This window comes from Lissotriton vulgaris, chromosome 2_1 (genome assembly GCF_964263255.1).
Source record: "Lissotriton vulgaris chromosome 2_1, aLisVul1.2, whole genome shotgun sequence".
NCBI lineage: Eukaryota > Metazoa > Chordata > Amphibia > Caudata > Salamandridae > Lissotriton > Lissotriton vulgaris.
The window spans coordinates 1,692,960,064-1,692,985,515 of NC_141687.1; the positions used below are offsets into that span (position 1 = coordinate 1,692,960,064).

A 25,452-nucleotide genomic window follows, 5' to 3' on the forward strand; every position below is an offset into this window, starting at 1 on the left:
TGCTGCAATGCAACTGCGGAATGCGTTAGGTGATTGGTGAAGAGTGAGATAAGTGAATTTGAAAATGTCCAAATTGTGTCAACATTTTTTTAATTTGTTTTGCCAATTAGACATAAGTAAATACAGGTGTAGGGTAGAGGACCAAATTAAAAGTCTGTTTTTATCCCCAAGGTGTTGGTCAACATGTTTCTGCCTTTAGTTGAACAATTCGTTAGGCTTTCGTCAGGACTAGTGTAGTGTGGTGGTGAACCCCGGCGGTATGGGCGCCTTAAGGCCCCCCGAAAGTCTGGTCATAGAGGTTTCTTTCAGGTTCCAAACGGGTGCCTGGCGGACAGGGCAGTGCGCCAAATCGCCATCACTCCCTCCCGAGACCCATGGTGCACCCAGTGTTAGCACCTTTTAATAAACTCAGTTCCTCTCCTAATGTGAGGGAATATTTCTAGTGTTTTTTACTATTTTTAACACTAGAAACCCCAGGTTAGGGTGCCAGTAAATAACTATACATCTCAAATATTCTCATAAAAAATGGGCACTAGATAGGGTTGTCCTCTATCCCCCCTGATTTTTTATGATCATAATCTTTCTACTCCATTGGCCCGGCTGCGTGCAGATGTTAAGCATTGGAGATCCGTGCCCCTTTCTTTTGTAGGCCTGGTGGCTCTCTTTAAGATGCTGACCCTTCCACGTTTTCTCTACCTTCTTTCAAAAATTGGGACTTCTGGGTCACCAGCCTGGCTTCAATAAATGGGATACCATAAGAATTTCCACTGTTGGAGATCAGATCAAAAAGGGCTTGATCCTTAAGTTTGACAAATCGAGAGATAAATATAACATGTCCCACGGAGAGGTGTTTAGATACCTTGAAATTAGACACACCCTCACCACAGCCTTTCTTAACATAAATGACATACCAGAGTCATCCCTGTTGGAAGTCCGCCTACTTGACAGATTGCTGCTCACAAAAGCCATATAATTCACCTACAAAAAACTATGTAACAATTTACCTGACGCTTTCCACAAACCTCAAGAGAAATGGCAAGCAGATCTAGGGCCTATTCATGACAAGGAATGGCAAACAGAAGGTCTTTAAATGTGTGGATCTGTGGGGATCTGAGCACCCCCAGTCATTTGTTTTGGTGTTTTGGGTGAGCATGCATGTGCATTACTTAAGGCATGACGCCATTGTAGCAGGAAGGGAAATCCTTTGATGAGAGACACTTTCTCTTGGCATTCCCATCTCTTTGAACACGCAGTGCCACCTACGTCATCTTGCCAGCCATCAGCACAACAACAGCTGTTTAGAACCGGCACAACCCTGCTTTTACGGCCTGCAGTATGATTTCTCCAGCAACCAGTGTGACCCTGCTCTGCCTTAATGCAAGCGAGGGATGAGGGTCTACAACATCATCCAGCAGCAGTGAAAAGGAAACTTACCTTTGTGATGCCTCTCCAGCCCTACCAGCACCGTCGGGACCCTGCCTCTGCATCAGAGCTGCCTCAGCCAGGATCCTTCTGAAGCCACACAAGACTTTCCCTCCCAGCCTGCAAGCCTGCAACATGAGTATTTTAATGGCTGTTTTTTTAATCCCCTTCCCCACAGCTTTCTCATTCCGTCGCAAAGCGCCATTCATCTTTTTCAAAACACTCTCACTGCCAATGCTGACTTGTTCTGTTTATTGATTTACATAATATGCGGTGGTAAAACACCCTCATTGAAAGCACTGCGTATGCGTAGAAAAGATTGAACAGCCCTCCAAAGGGAAATCAAGGCAAATATTGAGCGCCACTGGTTCCCCAGAATTCGAAAATATTGTTACAATTGAGAATTTTAGTTTTGCTTGTGGCTGCATTGAAAATGTTCAGGCACAATTCAGATGTAAGTAGATATCTCAGGTCAATAGTAAAGCCTACTTTCACATTGCTCTGCTCTTCCTATGTTTACTAACACTGATGTAATTAAGTCCTGCGTGACACTCTACACCGGCGGTACTCATAGTATGGCCCGCGGGCCACTTGCGGCCCGCCAGACTTTCACTTACAGCCCCCATGGAAAACAACAGCAGTCAGGGACTTGGCGCCATTACTGCTGTTGTAATTCCTCGGGCTGCATTTGCTGAGAAAAGGTCAAAGGGGCAAGCGTAGACAAGAAGTGTCTCGCATGCTCACCTGCGGCCCCCGCCCTCATCTGCCATTGTGAGGTCATAGGCTTGCGTCACGGCAGGTGAGGCTATTAAAAGAAAGAAGGCACGCAAGTGATTTTGCATATTAATTTAAGTGAATGTGACAGTAGATGTCGCTGTTGCCGCATTCTGTGACCGATTGTGAGTTAATCATCAGCTTAAATTTACTTTTTATGCAAGTTTGTTCTCCCGGAGTTAACAGGCAGGGCTTATAGTGGGCCAGGTGCTTCAAAGCAGGTGCTGAGACGGGTAGCTAACGGGGCTTCATTTTTGCCTGCTCAGAAAGCCTTTATTAGTTCAAATCAACATTCTTTCAGTCTCATCATTTCAGACCTGAGAATTTTCAATATTATATACAACAAAGCCATCGTTTTTGCTTATTTATCTTATGCAACTAACAACTATTGGCAATGCCAATAGTCCTGACTTGTTGCAGGGATAATGTTACTGGTTGTATCTGCTATATCTGGATCCATGACAAACAGCAATATACCAGTAGGGGATGCAATGCCGTATGTGTCATAAAGGCAATTTTTAAGTGGATTTTGCCTCAAAAGATAACCAGTTGAGGGCCTGCAGGTCAGGGGAATGTGGCAGTTTCTTTTTTATGCCAGTGACTCTTCTAGCGGCTGTATTGATTGCGGCTCTTAACGGAGCGGTTGTTGATTTAGAAAGGCCACAAAGAGCGACACTCCCATAATCAATTCTGGGAATTACTAGAGTTTGGACTGCCTGTTTAAAGTCATTTGGGGTTAGAAGGGTTTCCATTTTCTCAGGGTATTTATTTGAAAATTTGCTCCTTTAGTTGCAGTGCGGATGTGCTTCTGCATATTTAGTTTATTGTCCAGGGTTATTCCTAGGGATTTAGCAGGATCGATGATGAGAGGTTGACCGTCAAGTGCAGTTCGGTGCTTCATCCAATCGTGGATGATGGTTATTTGGTTCGGGGGAGCGATTAAGGGGAATTTTGTCTTTAGTGTGTTTAGTTTTAAATGGTTCCTAGCTAGCCAGGTTTGTGTCTTTTGGAGCGTAGAGTTAGGGGACTTGATGTCTTCAAGAGAATGGACCTTAATGTAGAGCTGTGTGTTGTTGGCGTACATGTGGTAATTGATATTTGAGAGAGTTGAGAAGCTCAGTGAGTGGTTCCATGAATAAATTGAAGAGTGTTGGGGAGAGGGAAGATCCCTGGGGTACTCTCAAAGTGTCTGGGGTGGGGTTCGATAAGGATTGGTTAATTTTTGAATATTTGTGTTCTATTTTGGAGGAAAGAGGTGAATCAGTTTAACACCGATCCAGACAGTCCCATTCTTTGCTTCAAGAGATCCAGTAGGTTGTCTTGTTTGACTGTATCGAAGGCTGAGGGTAAGTCCAGTAAGATTAGCAAGCAGGCTTTGTTTTGATCCAGTATTTGTAATGCGTCATCTATTATTTGAGTCATGGCTGATTCGGTACTGTGCCCAGATTGAAAGCCTTATTGGAATTGATCAAGGAGGTTGAAATGGTCTATGTGGTTACTAAGCTGTATGTGGATACATTTTTCAAGCAGTTTGGCCAGGGTTGAGATGTTAGACATTGGGCGATAGTTGTTCAAGTCTGAGGGGTCTGCTGTTACCTTCTTTAGGATGGGGGAAACCTGATCGGCTTTGAGGATGCCTAGGATGGTTCCTTGCAGAAGAGAGGTATTTATAATCTTAGTCCATAGGGGCACTAGCAGTGTAATGAAGGTCCTTCAGTGGGATGCTGGGAGAGGGTCTGTGAAATGATTAGAGGGATTCAAAGTAGTGAGCGTGTTTAGGATAGTTTCTTCACTGTAGTAGTTGAAGGTGGTCCAGGAGGCGTTGTTCTTGAGGTCGAGCTTTGCAGAGCAGTTAAGTGGTGTCCCTGGTGTGGACAGCGAGGAGATTGAGTGTGGGTCAGTCAGGGATAAAAGGTTGTTCAGAAGGTCAGTATTTAGTTTTTCAGTTTTTGTTGTAAAAAAGGAGGCAAGATCTTCGCAATTAAGGAGTGCATCCAGATTGGCTTGGGGGGAGTGTGTGACATCCTTAGATTGAGCTTTGATTATTTCGAACAGTTTTTGGGGCGGTTTTTTGCTTGGTCTAAGTGTTTGCATATGAAATCTGCTTTTGCGCGTCTAATCCTTCTGTAATAGGCATTTCTGGTGTTTCTTAGTATTTTGAGGTGGGTAGCGGATGGGGCGGCTCTCCATTGCCTTTCAATGGCTCTCAGTGATCTTCTGTCATCATTTAGTCTACCATCATACCAGGGATATGGGACTTTGGTGGTGGCTCTTTTTAGTTGCATGAGAGCTAAGGGGTCAAGTACCCTGTTCATAGAGTTAAAGTAGTGAGTGTTTATGTCCTGTACATCCTTTGATCCATCTTTGCGAAGTCAATGGTTTCTAATAACGTAGGTTTCCTGCAGCTGAGTAGGAATTCATGAATCTTTTGGAGAAGCATGCAAACACAGATTGGTCCCTAAAGTATTTGTCAGTATGTGCCTCAAACTCACAAGTAGCAGCTGAAACCCTCAAGGCCGATATGTAGTCTTCCACATTCTAATCCGCTTGCTGATTTCTCATAAAGAAATTATGCCTTTCAAGCATAATACTTAGCTCCTCCGCACACTGTTTGGACATGCACGCTAACGTCTCCTTGTAACGGTCCCAAACCTCACTGTCACCAGAGCTGTCTTGCGGTGGCGGAACAGATAGGTTCTCAAATACATGCTGTGCCACCAGACCCATGCAGATATACAAGATTGCTACCTTGTGTGCAGGTGAGTACTTAACTGCATCTATTGCCACAAGTTAGTTTTCAAATATTTCTACCCAGTGATGCCACTTGATATTAGGTTTACCTGGCAGCTGAAGAAAAGGAGGGGGGCTGTGAAAACTGCTGTGCAGTGGCCATCACAGTATAACAAAACCTCCAATGTATGAGTCTGTGAAGAGAAGCATGGAGCACCAACAGGGGTTTCAGTAACAAATAGTCACCCACTTTTACATGTTAACTTTGAGTCACAGGTGTGCCTGTCACCATGTGGCAGGCAAAACAAACAAATCCTTACCTGTAAATTGTTGAAGCAAAGGTGTGCCTGTCACTGTGAAAACAGGCAAGCCAAACCACATGCAATGGAGAGAAGCTCCCTAAAATACAGCACTGCCACTTAAGCACTGGTGCAGTGAGGAAATCTAGGCAATTCCAGCTGCCCAAATAAAAGCACCCGCAACCCAGAAAGTAAACTGCTTGTTAAGGTGCGTTGGGCCTATAAAAGGCCCAAACCAAGATGGCCACCAGGGAGTTACCTACATGATGATGTCATGCAGTGCTGCACTCCATACGACATCAGGCTTGTGCTCAGGAATGCACATGCTGCCCAAAAAGCACAGAGCACTACAGCGACCCTCTGACGCCGTGCCCAGCAACTCCCCTCACCACCATTATAGGCTGATCAAGAATATTGATCCTGCTGCTCGAACATTACCCCTTGCTCAGACTCCATCTGTTAATGCTGCAGACACCTCCTGTGGACCTGCCAGGACTACGAGGATCCACTTTAAAGCAAAAAAAATGAAAAGTTGCAGTTGGTGGATTTATGGCAGGTGAATTAGCTCATCCCCAAGCTGTAGCAAGGGATTCCAGAGACAGGTAAATGTTCATGGACGTTTATTCGAAAAGATAGCACCCACAATCAGGAGTATCCAGCATCTACAAGGTACATCAGCAACTGACTAACATTGCAATGGACCGAGCACATACCATTCCACTACAGAACACAGAATGTAAAACAAGCACAAATAAGGAGGAGAAGGAAGGGGAGACTGGTAGAATGAGAAAGATAGTTGCAAACAATTAAAGATGGATAGATAATAGGAAGAGAACAGAGAAGAGATATCAAGAAAGGAAAAGCAGATATATTTATAAAGGAAGAAAGGGCGATAAATCTTAGAGAAAAGAGGATGGGGGAGGTATAGAGGAATGTGGGAGAATGAGGAGAGAATGGTAGGGAAGGAATAAAGAGATAGAAATAGACACTGAGAGGAGAGAGATAAGAAGAGGAAGGATGAATAAAAAGATACAAGGGAATGAGAGACTAAATCTAGGAGCCTGGAGCAGCTGTAACATGAGCTATCAGCTTGTCTCTGATTGTGTCTACTGCTGTAGGCCAGTTGGCATAACATACATAATTTTCTGCTACAAGGGATGGCAGGTGGAGATAAAAAGAGAGGATGGGGAGAGCGTCACCCAGGTACATTTTGGTATTCCTATATCCTGGCACCTGGCCCAAGGGTGTAACTTTTGTGACTTTATTGATACCTTTAAATCCACACTGTCTGTATGTCTCTTGCCTGTGATGGACCGCTAGACAGCCATTGAAAACAAGATATCTGTTCTTTTAGGGGCCATGGATAGGGGGCCTGGCTCTGGGAGCAGTCTCAGTGAAGTCAAGAAGTCTACATCTGCAACTGTGGCTTCTCAGCCAGCTGTTTCTGCTATTGGGACTAGGGGCTCCAGTTGCTCACCTTCATTGTCAGCCACAACTACACCCTTGTCTTCTAGTTCTTCCCTTGATGATGCATTGTCTCATCACACCTACAAGTGTCTGGGCACTCTTAACCCAACCACTACTAATAAGCAGGACTTGGCCCAGTGATTGACCGGTCCAGGCGCTCACAGTGCCAGTGTTTACATTGTTATTAATTTACCCCCTACCCCCAAGTTCTTATTCTAACCAATGTCCTGAAATGAAAGTCACGGGGCACTGAAAGCACGGAGCAGCTGATGACTATGGCCATCCATTGTTTGATGATGATGATTTAAATTTCTAGAGCACAATGAATGCCCTTGGGTGTCAAGGCCCTACTGTCAAGGCAGGAGTTGAAAAAGGGAAAGAGATGAGAAAAGATTTCCAGTTCAATCAACACATCTGACAAAAACGTAACTTATTCCCCAAAGTTCTATGCTAGCCCAGCTTCAAAGAAGGGACGAGGATGCAGTGTCTGCTTCTTATTCTTCAGGCATTGCCCTGGGAATCAAATTGTTGAGCTGGAATGAGGCTGACCTGGCAGCTAAAATCCGCGACGAGCCCTGGCTAGACTTCGTCTTTTCCTATGGTATTATGATCCTGCAGGAGACTTGGGCCACAAGGGAACTTTTTTGTGATGGCTTTATTTGCTATTCAGTTCCTTCTGTCTCATCTGGGATGTATGGTTCAAAGTCTCCCTTGCTCGTAATATTCTGCCAATACTCATGCATAGTATGCTATTTCAAGCTTTTTTAGTTTAGTGATCAAAGTCTTTCAAGTTTGTGCTAGTTAACTTTTATAATGATAATTTCTCTGCATGGCATAATCCCAGTTTAATTGATCTTTTTAGTTTCATTAGTGAGCCGGAATCTAGTCACTCCACCCAAGATGGTGGTGTTCATATGTTTCTGGCCGGGGACTTCAACGCTAAACTGGGTTCACAGGTGGATGGGGTAGTTTGACCCTGATTCCCCTCCCCTAGAGGTCCAAATTTTCAGTACAGCAACCAATTCAGAAGCACCAACATCCACCGAGTGCGGTGAAGAGCTGATTTACCGCACTCGGTGGATGTTGGTGCTTCTGAATTGGTTGCTGTACACACTGAAATGTATTCCAAGAAATGTTTCCCTACTCTCACCTATGGTGCTTGTCAGTGGAGGTATAATGCTATTAAGGGCCTCCAAATTGGGGGGAATATAATTTGTAGATGATTACACAGTGTGCCACCAAGGTCACCTAGCTTTGCCATCCATGAGGAATTGGGTCTGTTTTACGTAGAGGATGCCATTAAATGTACCACCTGATGCTATAGTGCTCCATATGGTGCAATCGTGATGCCTCGCTGAATAGGGACATCATTTTGGATTGCCCTGCATTGATATGGTAGTTTGTATCCTGTGGTTCAGTTATGCCAAGGAAATATGCAGTAAGCTGGACAAACCGAATATATTCTCCTCACCTGACCAACTTTTGATGAAGGATAAAAAATTGCTTAAAATGCTTTTAGGGAACACCTTGCCAAGAAAAGGGAGGCCTGAGAAGTGCAGAAATTAACATTCAAAAAGTATGTGCTGGTACATACTATCCTCGGCATGGAACCCTCCTTGGCAATGGTACTGAGTGAAAGTTATGGGGCTCTGCTTACTCGGTTCAGCCTCAGATTGATCAGTGTCAACTCTTTTTTTCCCATTGAGCCACTTTAACCTTAAGGAAATCCTGATCTGTCCCTGCAACGAACACTCACTGCAATTTCTTGCCCATTACACCTTTTTCTGCAGGTTCTAGAGCAGCTATGCTAATAGGTTCCTGTTCCCCTTGTTGAGAGACACTTCTATTTCTGAAAACATTCCCACCCTTCTGTATCTACAGTACCTTCCAAACGCCAAGGTCTGCCTTGGCGTGGCTGCCTTTCTCAAATATGCCTTAAAGCTTAGGCGATCTTTAACGTTTTCACTGACTCATGTTTTGCACTGTGTGTTTGTAAGTTTTCATCTTGCTTTTATCCTATTTATCATAATGTGTTTTTCAAATATTTTGCATGCTTGTTTCGCTACTTAATTCTTGCGTGTTTAGTTGAATTATTGGGGTGCTAACATTTTGCACCTGCCTTGAATGCTGCCACGCTTTTTTCTGTTAATATTTTGTTATCTGTTGTATGAGGAAATTGCAAAAAAAATGCTTTTATGGTTTATTACTTTAAATCAAAATAAAGCTGAAATGAAATGAAACATTGCAATGGCTTTGCAAGAACATAGCTATAGTAGAGTAAACAGCTTCACTTAGTCTTGTAAAGGTTTTAATCATCTTCATTGTTAGCGCATCTGCAGGACAACGTATAGGAGTAGGAACATTTGTAGAGCATGAGACAGTTTCATAAAGGGCCTCCCAAGTCACTGTGTGTTGATCCATGGAGTAGTGGAGTTGCATTTCCGTGCCATGGCTGTCACAATAACTTGGAAACATTCAAACATTTGGGACCGTTAGACCATGTGTTAATGTTTGCATCTAAGCCAGCTTTAGTACTAAATTCCGCATGTTGCAATATCACACGGTTTGTGACCATGAAACTGCTTATCAGCATGGACAAAAGCTCTTTAATGAGTTGGATTTTTTTTTTAACTCGTTAAAAAAAATCTGCAGTTGTTTCCGAAATGCAAAACCGAGGGGTCCTGAAATGAGTTTCCTCTCTCCCATTTCCAAACTGGGAAGGCATTTATCAATAGTCTACAACTGCAATTGGAATTGAAAGTCATTGATGAGCTTCTGACCCTCAAGTTGTATTGTAATTGATTTGAAAAGGGATCCCTTAGGAACCTTTTCCCTCTGGGCGTCATGTTGGCAACCTAAGGCAGGGGAAGGCAGTAGTCCAAAGAAACAACACTAGTTCCTTTAAGGAACACAGACTGCTTTTTTAGTACAAAAACGTTTTCCATTTTGGAAGGCAGTCATAGGTGTGGTGGTGTGCTGTCTTTTGCCGGGCTGAAGACGGCTGAAATGCCAGAAACTGGTCCTCGGTAGCTTGTTTCCGGTCCAGGGAAGGCATTGCTTGGCAGTTCAGGCTGGACTGTTCCCATGAGGCACAGGGTCAGACTGATTTGCATATGGCCATGTCTGAACTGGGGTGGCAGAGTGGGCCAAAGAATGGTGATGGATTAAACCCAGATCAGTTGACTAGGGGTGAGTGCTTGTATTGTCAACGCTCCGTCCATCATTTCCTTTGGTTTTTCTTTGTTCGCCATAAGTTGGCAGGGTATGCTCAGACATGAGTTCCTTGCTCACTTTGCCACTGGATTCAAGCAAGCCGGGCTGAAGTCGGCTGAAATGCCGAAAACCGGTCCTCGGTAGCTTGTTTCCAGTCCAGGGAAGGCATGGCTTGGCAGTTCGGGCTGGACTGTTCCCATGAGGCACAGGGTCAGACTGATTTGCATATGGCCATGTCTGAACTGGGGTGGCAGAGTGGGCCAAAGAATGGTGATGGATTAAACCCAGATCAGTTGACTGGGGGTGAGTGCTTGAATTGTTAACGCTTCGTCCATCATTTCCTTTGGTTTTTCTTTGCTCACCATAAGTTGGCAGGGTATGCTCAGACGTGAGTCCCTTGCTCACTTTGCCTCTGGATTCAAGCAAGCCGGGCTGAAGACGGCTGAAATGCCAGAAACCGGTCCTCTGTAGCTTGTTTCCGGTCCAGGGAAGGCATAGCTTGGCAGTTCGGGCTGGACTGTTCCTATGAGGCACAGTGTCAGACTAATTTGCATATGGCCATGTGGGGTGGCAGAGTGGACTAAAGAAAGGTGATGGATTGAACCCAGATCAGTTGACTGGGGGTGAGTGCTTGTATTGTCAACGCTCCGTCCATCATTTCCTTTGTTTTTACTTTGTTCGCCATAAGTTGGCAGGGTATGCTCAGACGTGAGTCCCTTGCTCACTTTGCCACTGGATTCAAGCAAGCCGGGCTGAAGACGGCTGAAATGCCAGAAACCGGTCCTCGGTAGCTTGTTTTTGGTCCAGGGAAGGCATGGCTTGGCAGTTCGGGCTGGACTGTTCCCATGAGGCACAGGGTCAGACTGATTTGCATATGGCCATGTCTGAACTGGGGTGGCAGAGTGGGCTAAAGAACAGTGATGGATTAAACCCAGATCAGTTGACTGGGGGTGAGTGCTTGTATTGTCAAGGCTCCGTCCATCATTTCCTTTGGTTTGTCTTTTGCAGGCCAGCATCCCTGTGATTATAGTAGATAGTTGCAAATTGCCACATGCCTAATGAATATAGTTAGGCAGGTCATTCTACAACCTTCTTGCAATTCTGTATTTTTTTAAACTGATCTAATAGTTTTAAAAATTCTATTCCATTTTCAAAAAGTCTGTGCATAATGTGCAAATACTTTAAAAAAATGAAATAATAATACATCAGGACCCTTCCTTGCATAAGGAGCTGGATGCCCATCGTGTTCATTCCTGGTTTGCTGTTCTACCTGGTAGTAGGTGCCTGTTGAAATCTGTATGTTGCATAATAACACAAAATGTGAGATATTTGCACTTGCATGGCTACTGAACAAGTGTTCTATTTAATTACCCACCAGGTGAGTAATTACATTTCTTTTCTATTTGCAAGGCAACCAGCCAAACAGTATGTAATGTTTACTATTTTGCCAGCAGCCTAGTAAATACCTTATCTATGACTGTTGAGTTATAAACCCCAGAATTAAAATTCGCCTGGGTAAATCCGCAGCAATGAAATGCTGGCTTTTTGTTGTATGTGCGATTTCTGGCTCCTAACTATGCATCTCCATTATCCTTAACTTATCATCAATTTGTAAATCATTACCTAAGCATGCTTCTAGCCAAGATGAATAGTGTGTCAACCTAAACTGATCTACAGCTTTCATAGGCACTACACCCAAAAGTAAAATAATAAAGGTGTCTAGTAGCCAATAATCCAAATAGGCCAATCAATCTGCCATTCTTAATGTCCTTGACAGTTTGTCTCTACTCACCTACGTTTTATTCTTTGTGGATTCTTGTTCACTGCCCAACTTCCTTCTCTGGGACTATTGCAATTCCATCTAAAACTATTCCTGAAATCCTTCTTCAATATCACAAATACCCATAAACAGGATCACATGCTAACAGAACCCCTAATCATTCAGTATTAACTTGCATAACAGCGCTTTCTCCCACTGCCTTATGGCCCATTCTCACTTACCGATTGTCCTTGCCATCCAGCTACCAATTGCTCTAAGCAGATTAGTGCCAGTGTTACACACAGTGAATAGGTATCTGGTTTGATATCAGCCCTTTCCGGTGAATTTCACTGGAGGGGCATGGACAAGGGCCAAATTGGGGGGCATGTTGGTCATTAATAGGGGGTTCTGTAGAAGGGCCTGCTGAAAGTGTATGCATCATAGCAAAACTGATGTCCAGTTATTGATAGTAACCATTTCCTTCATGTTCCATGCCAGTACCAGTTCCTCCTACTTGGACTCTCATGTGGTCCAGACTTCCAATGTAGTTTTTGAATACATCCACAAATCCCACTTTTCAAATCTTCTTTATTGTAAACACCATGAGTGGATGGAATTATTTGGTGATGGGTATGTAATGACTATCCACCCATCCAACCATCTTTCTATCTGTCTGTCTGTCTATTAACATAATATACCAATATGATGCCAGCGCATCGTTATTCAGCCCTATTGTAATGTTTGCATAACATATTGGTAATTGTCATTTTGTTACAACAGCTTTTTCAGGCCACAGTCAGTAAAATTGTTAGAACACTTCTGTGTCTATCTATGCACTCACCAATTATTTCATTAATCTATCTAGCAAATCACTCACCCATCATTACCCATATAGCATGTCAATATTTTGATCCATGCTGTTTCTAAGTACCACATTAACCCCCTAACTCATCCTCACCATCACAGTCATCAATGAATGAAGAATGGTGTACACCTATAAAATACCCAGAACTATTGGCTTCCGAGTGCCTGCTATTGGTGACTACAGGCCTGCCATGCATGCTGCAGCATAACCAGGCTTTGAAATAGAGGGACATTTACCTGGTTCTTGTGGCAAAGCTATAATAAATAGCCGCAAAGAGCCCCACCAGTAGAGGAACACTACCGTCTCCCTAAAAGCAAAGCAGGAAATGTTGCCCTCCTTTGATAAGTGGCAAAATGTGAGGATTTGGTATTTTTTAAATTAGACTGTTAAGGTAAATTTTAATGGCTGTGAATGTAATCTACTCTAATATTCTTAAAGCCTGGGTTATCTTGCCTGATGTTCCTGACTCACACCTTCTCCCCTATTCTCCTATTGGCTGCTGTTGTGTTTTTCTTAATGAGGTGTTTTCTTTCATTGAAACTGGATTTTTACATAACGCTCTTCGATTTTGGTACTATGCAACTTAAATGAGAGCAGCAGATGTAGATATTGTCACAATATTCATTTTTAATGTCTGTTTTTAAAACGTGACTATAATTTCTGGTCCAGATAAATACAGTTGATAAGAAACTGACCTTCTCAAACGTCCTCTTCGTTCCTCCGGACACTGGAAGTCTCCTTGTAATCAGCAGCACCCTGAAGATCGGCTTCTCTTGCACATATAACATGACAATGCAGACGAGCCTGCAGACGGCCCTGCATCCCATTATCGGGTAGGTGGCTGCGGCTAAATCTGAATGTGGAGAGGAAACGATTACTCTTAAATTCCCTTACTTGCCTTTTCTGTATGTGTTTATCATGTGCTTCTCTTTAGCCTGAATCGCCATTACTCTCTCAATTATACTGTATCAGAAATGTTGTATAGCAATGCTTGCCACCATAAAGTCATCACAAAACACTGAGAGGGAAAGGAGAGAAGGGAAGAAACATGGTACAGGAGAAAGGAAAGAAAATAAAGAAAAGGGGAGACATGCTTTTTACAGAAAATTGTATTGGCGAGAAGTGCTTTCGGCCTTTGTTGACTGTTGTTCAGAAGGTAAGGAGGAAGCCGGTAGCCAATTGAAACATAAGAGCAGACGATTTAGAACTCAGAGGATGAGAAATCGACTGGCAAGAAAGAACACATGGTACGTGTAAGAAATTGGAGTATTAGTTGAGGGAGTGAGAACTCACATCAAACAAGCACTGGCATAGCCAATAGATCTCTCTTTTGGGACCTTATAAGTATTTAGTTATGCAGCACAATATCCTTGGTGCATCAACATCAACTGTTGCATGGCTAAACACTTATAAGGTCCCAAAAGCGAGACTTATTGACTATGCCAATGCTTGTTTTACCCAGCAATGCTTGCACCCTCAGGGCAGTACTTTATGATATTCAAAAAGTACTTACTTTTCAACCATTCCTAGAAATAGGTGGACAGTTAATACATGTCATCAAAATATTCTATGACTGGATTTGGAATACTAAATAAGCATCTTGGAATATTAGGGGGAAAGTTGCTCTTAATATTGTAAGACTGGAGTTAGAATAGAAAGTTCGACCTTCCAGTGTCTGCCCTGAGGGTGCAGTTCAGGAGAAGAAATACAACCAAGCAATTGGGATGACAGTGGCATACATGCCAATGGACCCGAATCAGGCGGGAGCCTCCTAATTTTAAAGCAAAAAATTACTTTATTTTGCTTTCTCCCACCTGAAATCAGCTGCACTTCATGATAAGTTTGTGCGAAAGATACATTAATCGTTTTTTTTTAAACCTCCCTCTCTCTGCTGTCTCAATGTTGGCATGTATGAAGTGATGAAATCACAGGTTTTTCTTTTTAAACCTCTCCTACTAGAAAACACATGAAAGACCTATTGTAGGCTTCCCAAAAACTTGCAGTGGACATACAACAGGCCTGTTGCTTATCACTGGTTGGCTTTATCCTACATGCCAATAGACGCGATTCAGACAGGACACTCCTGATTTTTTTAAGTCGAAAATTGCTTTATTTTGGCATTCTCCCATCTGAAATTGCCGCTTTTTCAATAGAAATCTATGGGGTAAATACATTCTCCCACTTGCGGCTTCCGAAATGTTGGTATGTATGGTTTATTGTCACTCACATTAGCTTGCCTTCCACTTGTGTTTGTCCCTTCCCTGAAGCCTGTCCTCTTCACCATCCTTTTGATTGGCTGGCATGTATCCTTAAACTATTTCACTTTGAGGATACTACTATTTCCTTTTTCAGCTAAGCACGAAATGAGAGTATTTGCCTTAGCGGAGGCACCCCCGACTTAGTCACCCCCACCCGGATCCCAATAAATTCAGACCACACCAATTTCATGTTTATGGAAGAATTGAGGCCGCAGTTTATTATTAGGCATTTTTCAACTTACAAGCGATCCTTTAAACACCATTTCACTTATTAGACGAGCCTGTGTCCCTGACCCATAAGCTCAGCACTGCGCATTACATTCAGTGCCGGTCAGTTTGCCGAGGTGATCTATCACCTCAGGAGGCACTCTGGGTAAGCAGCCGGGTAAGCAGACCGGGTAAGCAGACCGGGTAACCTTTTTACTTCCGGTATCCACACACTTCCCTGGGTAAGCGTCTGATCCAACCCAACCGGAAGACCTTTTAACTTCCGGTGTCCACACACACACTGAGTAAGCATCTGCTTCCGACCCAGCTGGGTGACCTTTCACTTCCGGTGTTAACACATCTCTTTCTGGTTAAGCATTTGCTTCCAACTCGACTTTTCACTTCCGGTGTTACCAAAATTTGTTACATGGGCAAGCATATGTGCTTCCGGCCTGCAAGACCCTGGGTGAAAGTTCACCCCACCCATCTCTGCGAAGGTGACAAGGTTCCCAACTTCTTCTATGCCACAGGTCCTGCTCTTAATTCTCTATTTAATAGTTTGCATCCGATTCTCCTGAACAAAGGCCATTGAGGAGCTTGCCAGTACTCCCTGGGCCCTAACTGTCCCGTTTGTGGCTTGTTCCCATTTTGCCACCTGTCCCCCAACCTTTGATACCAAAGGAGCATCTGCAGGTCACCTATGCCTATTCCCAGGAGAAAGAGGGCCCTGTGCCAGGCACCTGTGATTAAATACCCCATTGTTATGTTGTGTAATGTAATGTACCTTTAACTGCACGTGTTCTACATTCTATGGAACACGAGATATGGTGTTCTTGTTTATGTATTCCTTTAGTCAGTTGATTGTGACCGGCTGCCTGTTAGGCTGTGTACCTGCTTGTCTATGGAATAAACATATTAAACCTGTTTTGGAGTGATTATCTTCAATGTAACAAGTGGCGACGAGGATGGGATAATTTTAAAGGATAATGCAGTGCCAAATATTCATAAGGTCAGAAGTGTGCCCAGTGCCTTAAGGAAAGATGTTGCTTCGGAGCTAGATAGATTGGTCTCCTCCGACATTATTGAACTGATTGAAGCATCAGCTTGGGTTTCTCCCTTGGTTGTGGTAAAACGTACCAATGCCATTTGAATAATAATATTGTGGTGGATCAATTTCCGTTACCAAAAATAAACGAGATGCTGGCTTTGCTTGATGGAGCAAGATGGTTCACCACAATTGATTTATTGGCCACAGACCACCAGATTCCACTGTTTAAAGACAGCAAGCAGTGCACTGCTTTCATAACACCGCAAGGTTGTTTTCAATTTAAAAGAATGTCGTTCGGCCTTGCATTTACGGCGGCTGTTTTTCAGCGCTTGAATCATAGGTTGTTTTCCACTGTTAGAAATACCAAGTTTTTTCAGGATGATATTCTTATTTTTGGGAAACACAAGGATGAGTATGATAACACTCTGGAGAAGGTGCTGAGTATTTTAGAGCCTAAAGGTATGACAATAGAATTTTCAAAATGTATGCTTGCCAGTGATCATGTTACCTACTTAAGTCATGTTATTAACTGTGATGCGATCAGACCTAAGCCTAATCTCATTGATGCCTTAAATGTGCCCCTTCTCCGAAAGGGAAGGATGATGTTAAGTCATTCATTGGTTTAAAATTCCCAACTTTGCAGCAAGAACATATAATATTAGGCAACTTTTAAAAAATAAAACTGAATGTGAACAAGATTTTGAGGATATAAAAAATTGCATCACAAAAGTCGCATCCTTGAAGAGGTTTAACCCTGAAGCTTAAACCATTATCACCACAGATGCCAGCATCAAAGGTTTAGGTTCAGTTTTATCTCAGATTGGTGTGAATGGTGTAGAACACATTGTAGCATATGCATCAAGATCTGTATCGCCCACTGAGGAAAAGTAATCAACTATTGAAAAGGAGACCTTGGCATGTGTGTGGGTGGTAAATCATTTCCAGGCTTTTGTTTGGGGTACACAATTTTTTTTACGCTGTGATCACAAACCGTTACTCAGAGTATTGACTACTGAAGGAATTACAAACCCTTCTGCGAGAGTAGCCAGACTCACTTCCAGGTTGCAAGATTTTTGTTACAAAATGGAGTAGTTACCTGGGAAACCTAATTGCATAGCTGATTTCCTTTCCTTTTCCAGAATGCCCAAACAACTAGAAAAGTGTGAGGATGATTTGTGGAACTCCTTTCTGGTAGCTTATGTTCAAGATCTGGAGGGAGCTGGGATTATGAAGGAGAAGTTGGATGATGAATATCTTAAAGATAATGAATTATCGTTAGTGAAATCACACCTCGCAAAGTCTTGGCTAAGAAAGGTAGAAAGGCAACACCCATTGAAACGTTTTTGGGAAGTCAGGTTTGATTTGAGTGTTCGGGAGGAAATATCTGACATGGCGTTATACCTCCCAAAACTTTACGTTCATCCATTATTGCTTTATACCATGAGGGGCATTTTGGCATTGTCCGCTCCAAACGCACAGTTAAAACTTCATTTTGGTGGCGCGGCATGGATGTTGAAATAGATAAGTTTGTGAGAAATTGTAAATCTTGTCAAGCTGATGATAAATCTTTAGTGACACTTAAACCTCCTATGGGTACCATAGAAGGACCTAATTCACCTGGGGAGCACACAGCAATTGACATTATGGGTCCAATTGGAAATGATTAAAAATACGTTTTGGTGTTAATGGATTTGTTTTCTAGATGGCCTTTTGTTAAAATTGTCAATAGAGCGGATACAGATACTGTTCTGAGATTTTTAGATAAGTCATTCACCTTGGAAGGCATTCCTTCTGTTCTATTGAGTGATAATGGTGTCCAATTTATGTCCACCAAAGCCAAAGAGTATTTCAAAAGGTTGGGTATTAAACATAAAACCACTGCTTTGTATAACCCGAACAGCAACAGAATGGTTGAGCGCTTTAATCGGGTTATCAAAAACACCATTCAAATGTAAGGCTGTAACAAGGATTGTGAAACTCAAGTATTAAAAATGGTTTGGGCATACAGAACCTCTGTATGTGAGGCCACTGGTTGCCCCCCGTTTGTTCTCATGCGTGGTAGGTATCCACGTACCAAATTTACGCCTGGATGGTTGTTTAAATCTAATGTGGTTAACTGGTCTGAAAATTTGGTTAAGGAAAAAAGTCATGCTTCCCATCTTAAGAGTAAGGTCTGGTATGATTCAAAGCATAGTGTAAAGGCTGTTGACATTGACATTGGACAATGGGTGAGAGTTAAGAAACCTGGTAAAACTCCTAAGGAGGATAGTCGTTTTTATGAGCCTATGCAAGTGGTGGAAAGTATGAATAATTTGGTACGTCTTACTAATGGTCGTGTGTGGAACCTTAAAAGGATTGCTAAATGTTCTGCACCTTCAGAATCTTTTAGCAAGTCTTCTTATTTGTTTGATTTGGATGACTTGTTGTGCACTAGTTCTTCTGAGTCATCTAAAGTGAATGCAAGTAATCAAGATATGTTTTTGAATGATTCCAGCATTGCTGTTCCTAGTGTTTCTGACTTTGTCAGTCATGATGAGCCGAATGTTTTTAGGAATTCTAAGCGTGAAAAAAGACCTCATGTTTGGTTGGCTGATTACCTTTCTGAAACTTTTCCATTGTAGAAATAATTCAGTTTTGTTTGATTCAAAAAACAATTTTAATTTATTTTTTTTAGTTTGTTTTTTATTTTGATAAAAGAGGGGATGATGCTAGTAGTTATTTCTGTGTTTTTTTAATTGTGTTCCGAAGGGGATGTGTTATGTTGTGTAATGTAATGTACCTTTACCTGCATGTGTTCTACATTCTATGGAACACAAGATATTATGGGGCATATTACCAACAACTAGCGATAATTTTTGTCTCTAACTTGTTTAGAGACAAAAATTATCGCCGCACATCGGCGATTTCTATCGCAGATAAACCTTGCTATTAACAAGGTTTATCGCAAATGCGATAAAAAACGGCCGAAATGCATGAATATCGCTGAAAAGTCCGCGATATTCATGCATTATCGAGCAAATGCTCTTAGCCATGTTATCCACCTCCCATTGGATAACATGGCTAAGAACTGCTCAGGGCAGGTGTTAGCTTTTGGAGATATTTGCGCTTAGCGCGAATATCTCCAAAAGTTGGTAATAGGAGATAGCGATGTTAGGGACTGTTTCCAGTCGCTAACATCTTGGCACGCCCACTTTGCATGTCATTAGTGATAAATATCACTGACATGCAAAGCAAGGCCCAAGATGGTCGCTATCTCCTATTAGCTGTCACTAACTGGTGTTAGCGACAGCTTGGTAATAGGGAGATAATTTTATCTCCGCTTTCTTGGCTTTTAAAGCCAAAAAAGCGGAGATAAACCCCCTTGATAATATGCCCCTATGTTCTTGTTTATGCATTCCTTTTAGTCAGTTGATTGTGACCGGCTTCCCTTGCCCCCCCTCAACCCCCTCAGTACTGTCCCGGTTCTGCTCCTTGGGGATGGCCTCCACTAAGGCCACCGGTCCAGCCACTATCCCACTCCCCTTGGAGAGTGGGGGGCTGAACCAAGGGGCATTTTATGCTCTCCCCATGTGCTGTTTCACCCTTAATTTCCCCCACCACTCGCTCTCTGTGTTGCTTTCCCGACCACTCCCAACTCACACCATCACTTTCTGTGTTGCTCCTGCCAGCGCACTCTCTGTGGCGCCCCTCACCCCTCCTCATCCTGCTCTTTAGTAATATTTTGCCCATTTACCCCCCTTCCATTGTTCCCACAACCCTGTTTGCTTTTGCGTCTTGCCCATTAATTTAGAAATGTTTTAATTGGCTTTAGGATGCTCGTCACTATATCGGCAGACGTCTAGCTTAAAATGTGATCATTTATCTTAAGATGGACAAAACAGACCTATGATTGAGGTTTTTTCTCCATTTATATAAGCTTCCACTGTGCATGTATAATTGTGGGCATCCTTCTTACAATGGTAAAAGGCCCATTTTAAGATGGACGCAGTGGTAGAATGAGATGCAATGACAGCTGCTTAAATGTTAGCAGATAGGAAGAATGCTCCTCAGTTTCTGTTTTTAAGCAGAGTTCTTCTGTGCATTTGATGGCAGTAAGCCATGGACAATGACACTCACGTCTTCTACTATGTATCTTAAACACACTGGTGTCAGTGCGTAACAAATAAGGACGCATTTCCAAAAACTCACTAGTATTCTAGCATATCACAAAAATATCGGAACCTGCGATATAGAAAGGGACCAGGGCGCGATTCGGGGGTCCACGCTGGTGGACAGTGTCCCCCCACTTCTTTCACAGGGTGGATGCCGTCCACCCTGCCAAGAAGTTGGGCCCCACTAAAAAAGATGCTGAATTCATCCCGGCAGAACATTACCTCCCCTCCTTCCCTCAGTACCTCTGGGCCCGGGGCCTCATTGTCCTAGCCCTACAGTGAAGTTAAATGTCAATCAGGCCCATCCTGTACTTACAGTTACAATGACCCAGAATCACAGGGTTGTAAGCCGTTGTCCGTCTCTCAAGTGTGCTTCAGGAACCCCCCTCGACCTGCCCTCGACCTGGCCGATGATGTCCCCCAGGTCCAACTGCATTTCCTGTACCAAACATAGGGGCGAGAACTAGTTCTGTGTCGGGATAGCTTCAAGTTCGGCTTGAAGGGTGCCATCCGGGCCCACCCTGATGCGCCCGCCATCCGCCAAATCTCATACCCTAGACCTCTGCTCTCCTGTGCGACGCTGAGGATGATGTTGCCGACCACTCCTCCTCCTCTGTTCTTGCCAGCCCTGATTCTGGTCTCTGCCATCCAGTCCCATCGAGTCCATACAATCCAACACATCTGAAGGATTACCAAAGAAGTGTATCCTGTCACCATATTGCACTCAGAGTTTGTCTGGGAACATTAAACTGTATTCGACGCTGAGGTTCCACAGGCGGCGCTTGTCCCCCAAAAATTCACTTCGTAGGTCTTGTACTTTTTTTGTATAGTCCGTATAGATGTGAATATCGTGGTTCTCAAACTAGGCGGACCCTTGGTGAGGATATACTGCAGGATTGTGTCCCGTTCCCTAAAGTTAAACATTCTAGCAATCAAAGCTCTAGGCGGGGCCCCCGGTTTTGGCAGCGGGCCGAGGGAGCGGTGGGTTCTTTCCACGTGAAACATCTTAGAGAGCCGGAGGGTAGGAAACGCAGAGCCGATCCAATCCTCCAGGAATAGGTCCGAGGCCGGCCCCTCCTTTTTTTGTGGAAATCCCAAAAAGCGGAGGTTGTTTCTCCTTGACCGCCCCTCTGCGTCTTTTGCCCTATCCTACATTTCGGTTGCGTGTTCTTGTAGGGCAGATACCATCTCCCGGAGCTGTTGGATCTCGGTTTGCAACACTTGTAGGTCTCCTTCGGTCGTGGTGACCCGGTCCGCCACCTCTCTGAGATCCAGACGTAAGTGTTTAATATCCATGGCAATACCGTCCATCTTGGATTCCAGCACCACTAGAGATTCACGTTTGGCTTCCAGTATGTCGGATTTGTCTTTAGTCGCCGAACCCTGGTGAGCGCCCTGCTCTGGCTCCTTCCTGAGGCGGTCCGCAGCTGCATGGCCTGGCACTGTGTACTGCAATATTTTGTTGGATTGGGCGTTCCTCAGTGGTCTATTTCTCCCCATACCTGGCCCACGGGTCTCTCTGACATCTATTGGTGCAAGTACTGGCCTCACGTGCAACCGGGGGTCACAGACACCCTCAGGGCGTTCTGCGTGGTGGTCGCCTCACTTCCCCAGTAGATGGTCGGAGGTCGCTTCTTGCCCTCTCAGGCTTCCTATGTGTGCCCGTGTCCGCGGCTCAAGGTTTATTCCAGCCCTCAGCCTGTCTGGGTCAATCACCCCAGCACTGCTCTCCTGATTGCCTCAGAGGGGGAACTGCACTGTCCTGCTTCAGGCCCCGCCAACTCCGCGAGCCCAGGCCCGTCGAACTCCACAGACCCCAGAGCACTGGGCTCACGTGACTCGCATCCCCCAGAGTCACAGCCGCCAGGCAAGCCACATTCACCCGTCCCCCTCAGCACCCCTCCAGCTGTCCCCAGGCAGCGCGGCAGTGGATGGGGGGGGTGTCTTTGTCACCATGTCACCAGCACACTATGCGGCGGGGCAGCCCCCTGCGATCCCTACTTCTCTGGATGTCCCAGGGCCGTTCTCTTAAGGCTTGGCAGTCCTACGAGACTCCGGGGTCCAACATTGTCTGCTAAACGCTTCTAACAGGAACATAGGAGGCCCCCGTTGTCTCAGTTGATCACTAGCTCCATGGCCATCTCCGCCGCCCGCGAGGCCGGGCCGATCACCACAGGCCCTAAGCACCGGGCTCTCGTGCCTCACGCCCCCCTCCTATCACAGGTGTCACCGCAGCTAATCGGTCCTCGACCAACGCTCCTCTTCAACACCCTCGTCGGCAGTCCCCAGACAGCACCGCAGTGACCGGATGGGTGCCGCCAAGATCCGACTGCAGTATCACAGTGCACAAGAAGACTGGCCGGCCCACAGCGATCTTTACCCCTCGGGACAGGCCAGGGTCGCCATCTTAGGCCACAGAATTCCACCGGAGCACCAGGATCCGTAAATCAATTCCCGTCGCCAGAGAATGTTTTTTCCCGTTCCAGGCAGGACCAACGAGGTCGGAGGATTCCACTATGGATTATTAGCCGATTTGGGGTCTCACATTCTACCAGGATGCTGCAGGATTCCGATTAGTGCGGCAGGAGCAGCTTTGAAATGTGACTAGCCAGCCATTTTGCTAAGCCACGCCCCCATGCTGGAACAAGACTTATAGCACATGTGCAAAACAGCAAACCAGACGATTGAACAGAATAATGTTACTGCTTGGATAATTCAGTAAAATCGACATTCCTAAGCGCCATATAAATACCTTTTACAATGGCCACTAGCTGTCCCCAGAGCACTATCTTATTCCGTCAGTACGTCCCATTTTAAAGTCTGAGAACCATGGCCTGCACGAGGGGGAGAGACACTGCTTGGAAGACAAGCGCAGGCCTGCTAATTAAAAACAGATGGCCCCTGCACGCTGCTGCTGGCTCCCAAGAGCAAAACGCTCTGGGAGTAAATATTTCACAAGAAGCTGGGACCTGCACACGCCTTTGGCCAATTGCGTACTGAAGCCTGACGCAAAGGCCAATTGCATGTGAGCACCACATGCATGAGCTTGCACACAAGCTGAAGTGATTGCAAGAGGTAGATTTCCCCTGCAACGCATGCGCGCTGCCTTAGGCTCGACCTAATAAAAATCACAATCCTTATCAGGGCGAACCACTAAAGTTACTAAATAAACCTGTGCTTAACCCTCTTGAACTTGTCTCAGAGCAGTCATGCTTATTTAGAGACAATGTGTATAGTATTTATGCAATCCCCAAAAAGTAATAAAGTGGAAAAACAACTCAAGAAACAATTTGACACCAACTTAAAATAATAGAGAGTATTGTAATAAATAAAATACCACTTCTGATCAGGGGCTTGTCGGTGTCACTCGGATTCTGTTCAATGTTGAGTCCTGTGAAGCAGTTTTTTAGGTGCTATTCAGTGTCAAAGCTCCATGAAGCCATTAATCAGTTGCTGCTCCGTTTCGATGCTCTGTGTCAATGTTAGTGAAGAATGCAGTTAGGCAGTGAGGAATACACTCTGACCAAAGTTCCAGGAACTTGGGGGCAGTACTTCGGGGTCTTGACCCATTCCCACAGAGGCATTATATCAGATCAGGTCAGGTGTCCAGTTTGCACTATATTTGTCAGATGCAAAGCAGAAAAAGACCTCTGGACGCGTTTGAAGTCCATGTAACCCAAAATGGGGGCCAGGCTTCTGCTCCTTCTAGGGTCACATCGGGAGTCCTGGGTACAAGGCCAGCTGATCCAGGGTTCCTTCAGTTCTTTAGAGAGCAGATCAGCCCTTTTGATTCTTCTCAGGTCTAGGACTGTTCTGAGGAAAGGTTTGTGGAGTCAACGCTTATGCCAGCCTGTGGATGAAGGCCAAGCCTTTGCACACCCAATAAAAAAAGTACTGGTCATTTCCTCCCATCCCACTGGTTTTGGTACCAGCCTACCTAGAGAGACAAAAGAGAGTCAAACCTAGCTATGTGCTTCATCTACCAATGACAAAGTAGGCATCATTTGAAGCTCATGAAGAGACTTATCAATGCCAGTCAGGCCATCCTGACAAGGAACGAGTCCCCCACACCCAGTACCTTTTGTCCACTGTCAGGGAGCAATACACATTTCACCGCTGGGGTCAGGACACAGGGGTATACTGGCAGGAAAGCCTTGAGGATCAGGATTGTCAGGGTTCAAAATGATATTGAGTTTTCCTTGTTCAAACCACCCTAAAACAGAAGGTCCCTGTTTGGATATATACAATTTAGCCACACACTCGCAGTCTTTAAATATAAATACAAGTAAACGAAAACCAACTATTTCTATCCGCTCTCCTGAATATCCTTCTGGGTTAATGTCAGGAGAATCTAAATTGAACCACTTTTGTCCACAAATTTGGATTTCTGCATATTTTCATTCACTATGGAATATGGAGTTCCAGAATCAGCGAACATTTGTATCTCAACTCCTCCTATCATTTTGTCGCAATTAGGTTTCTTTTTAACCACTGTATTATCAATGTTCAAAATAACTGAAGAGGTATCTCTAATGTTTAAAAAATACGACCTTTCAAAATCAGTAACTTTGTTATCACCATCACCCTCACAAGATTCACTCTCTTCAACATACTTAACCTTTCTATTCTTGGCTTTCCTGCATACTATTGCAAAATGTCCGATGACAACACAAACCAAACACATTTGTTTGATGGCAGGACAACTTCTGTTGTTTGCAAAATGTAACTTACTATCATAATCTGTAGCGTTTGAATTTATCTTTGTCAGAAATAGTATTTAGTTCTTTAATAGTTCCTTGTTTTTTTACATTATAATTTACACAAGCATTTCCTACTTTGGCTACAATACTACTCGTTTTACCTCTTTCATCTACCTTTACTTCTTTAGCACTTCTACATGACATTTCTGCTTTTCTTCCTATAGCTAAAATATCCTCCAGTTTGGAGTCCCCATTAACCCACAACCGACCCTGAATAGCGGAATCTCTTACATGCATAACTACTTGGTCTGTAAGGAAACCCTCTTGTAGGCCCCCAAATTGGCAATCAAGAGAAAGCAGAAACATAACTATCAACTTCTCTGAAAAAAATGTGTATCTTAAAATACCATTGGACACCTACGGGGAAAAATAACGATCAAAATCATTAACTGCAGCAGAAAAAACATTCTGATCACTTCCCCCACCAACTCTCATCATTTGATTAAAAGCTTTAAGTCCTTCAGGGCCCACAACATGAAAGAATATTCCTTTCTTATGT

The 25,452-nt window shown here is 44.0% G+C and overlaps 1 protein-coding gene across 1 annotated transcript in view; it reads left to right on the plus strand.

The window, feature by feature from the left end:
- LOC147733115 (uromodulin-like) overlaps window positions 1–25,452 on the plus strand; it is a 257,692-nt gene that overhangs the window by 171,217 nt on the left and 61,023 nt on the right. The window contains exon 6 of the mRNA XM_086957661.1: window positions 13,199–13,362. Coding sequence (XP_086813787.1) covers window positions 13,199–13,362 — 164 coding nt within the window. The remainder of the gene's footprint in view (window positions 1–13,198; window positions 13,363–25,452) is intronic.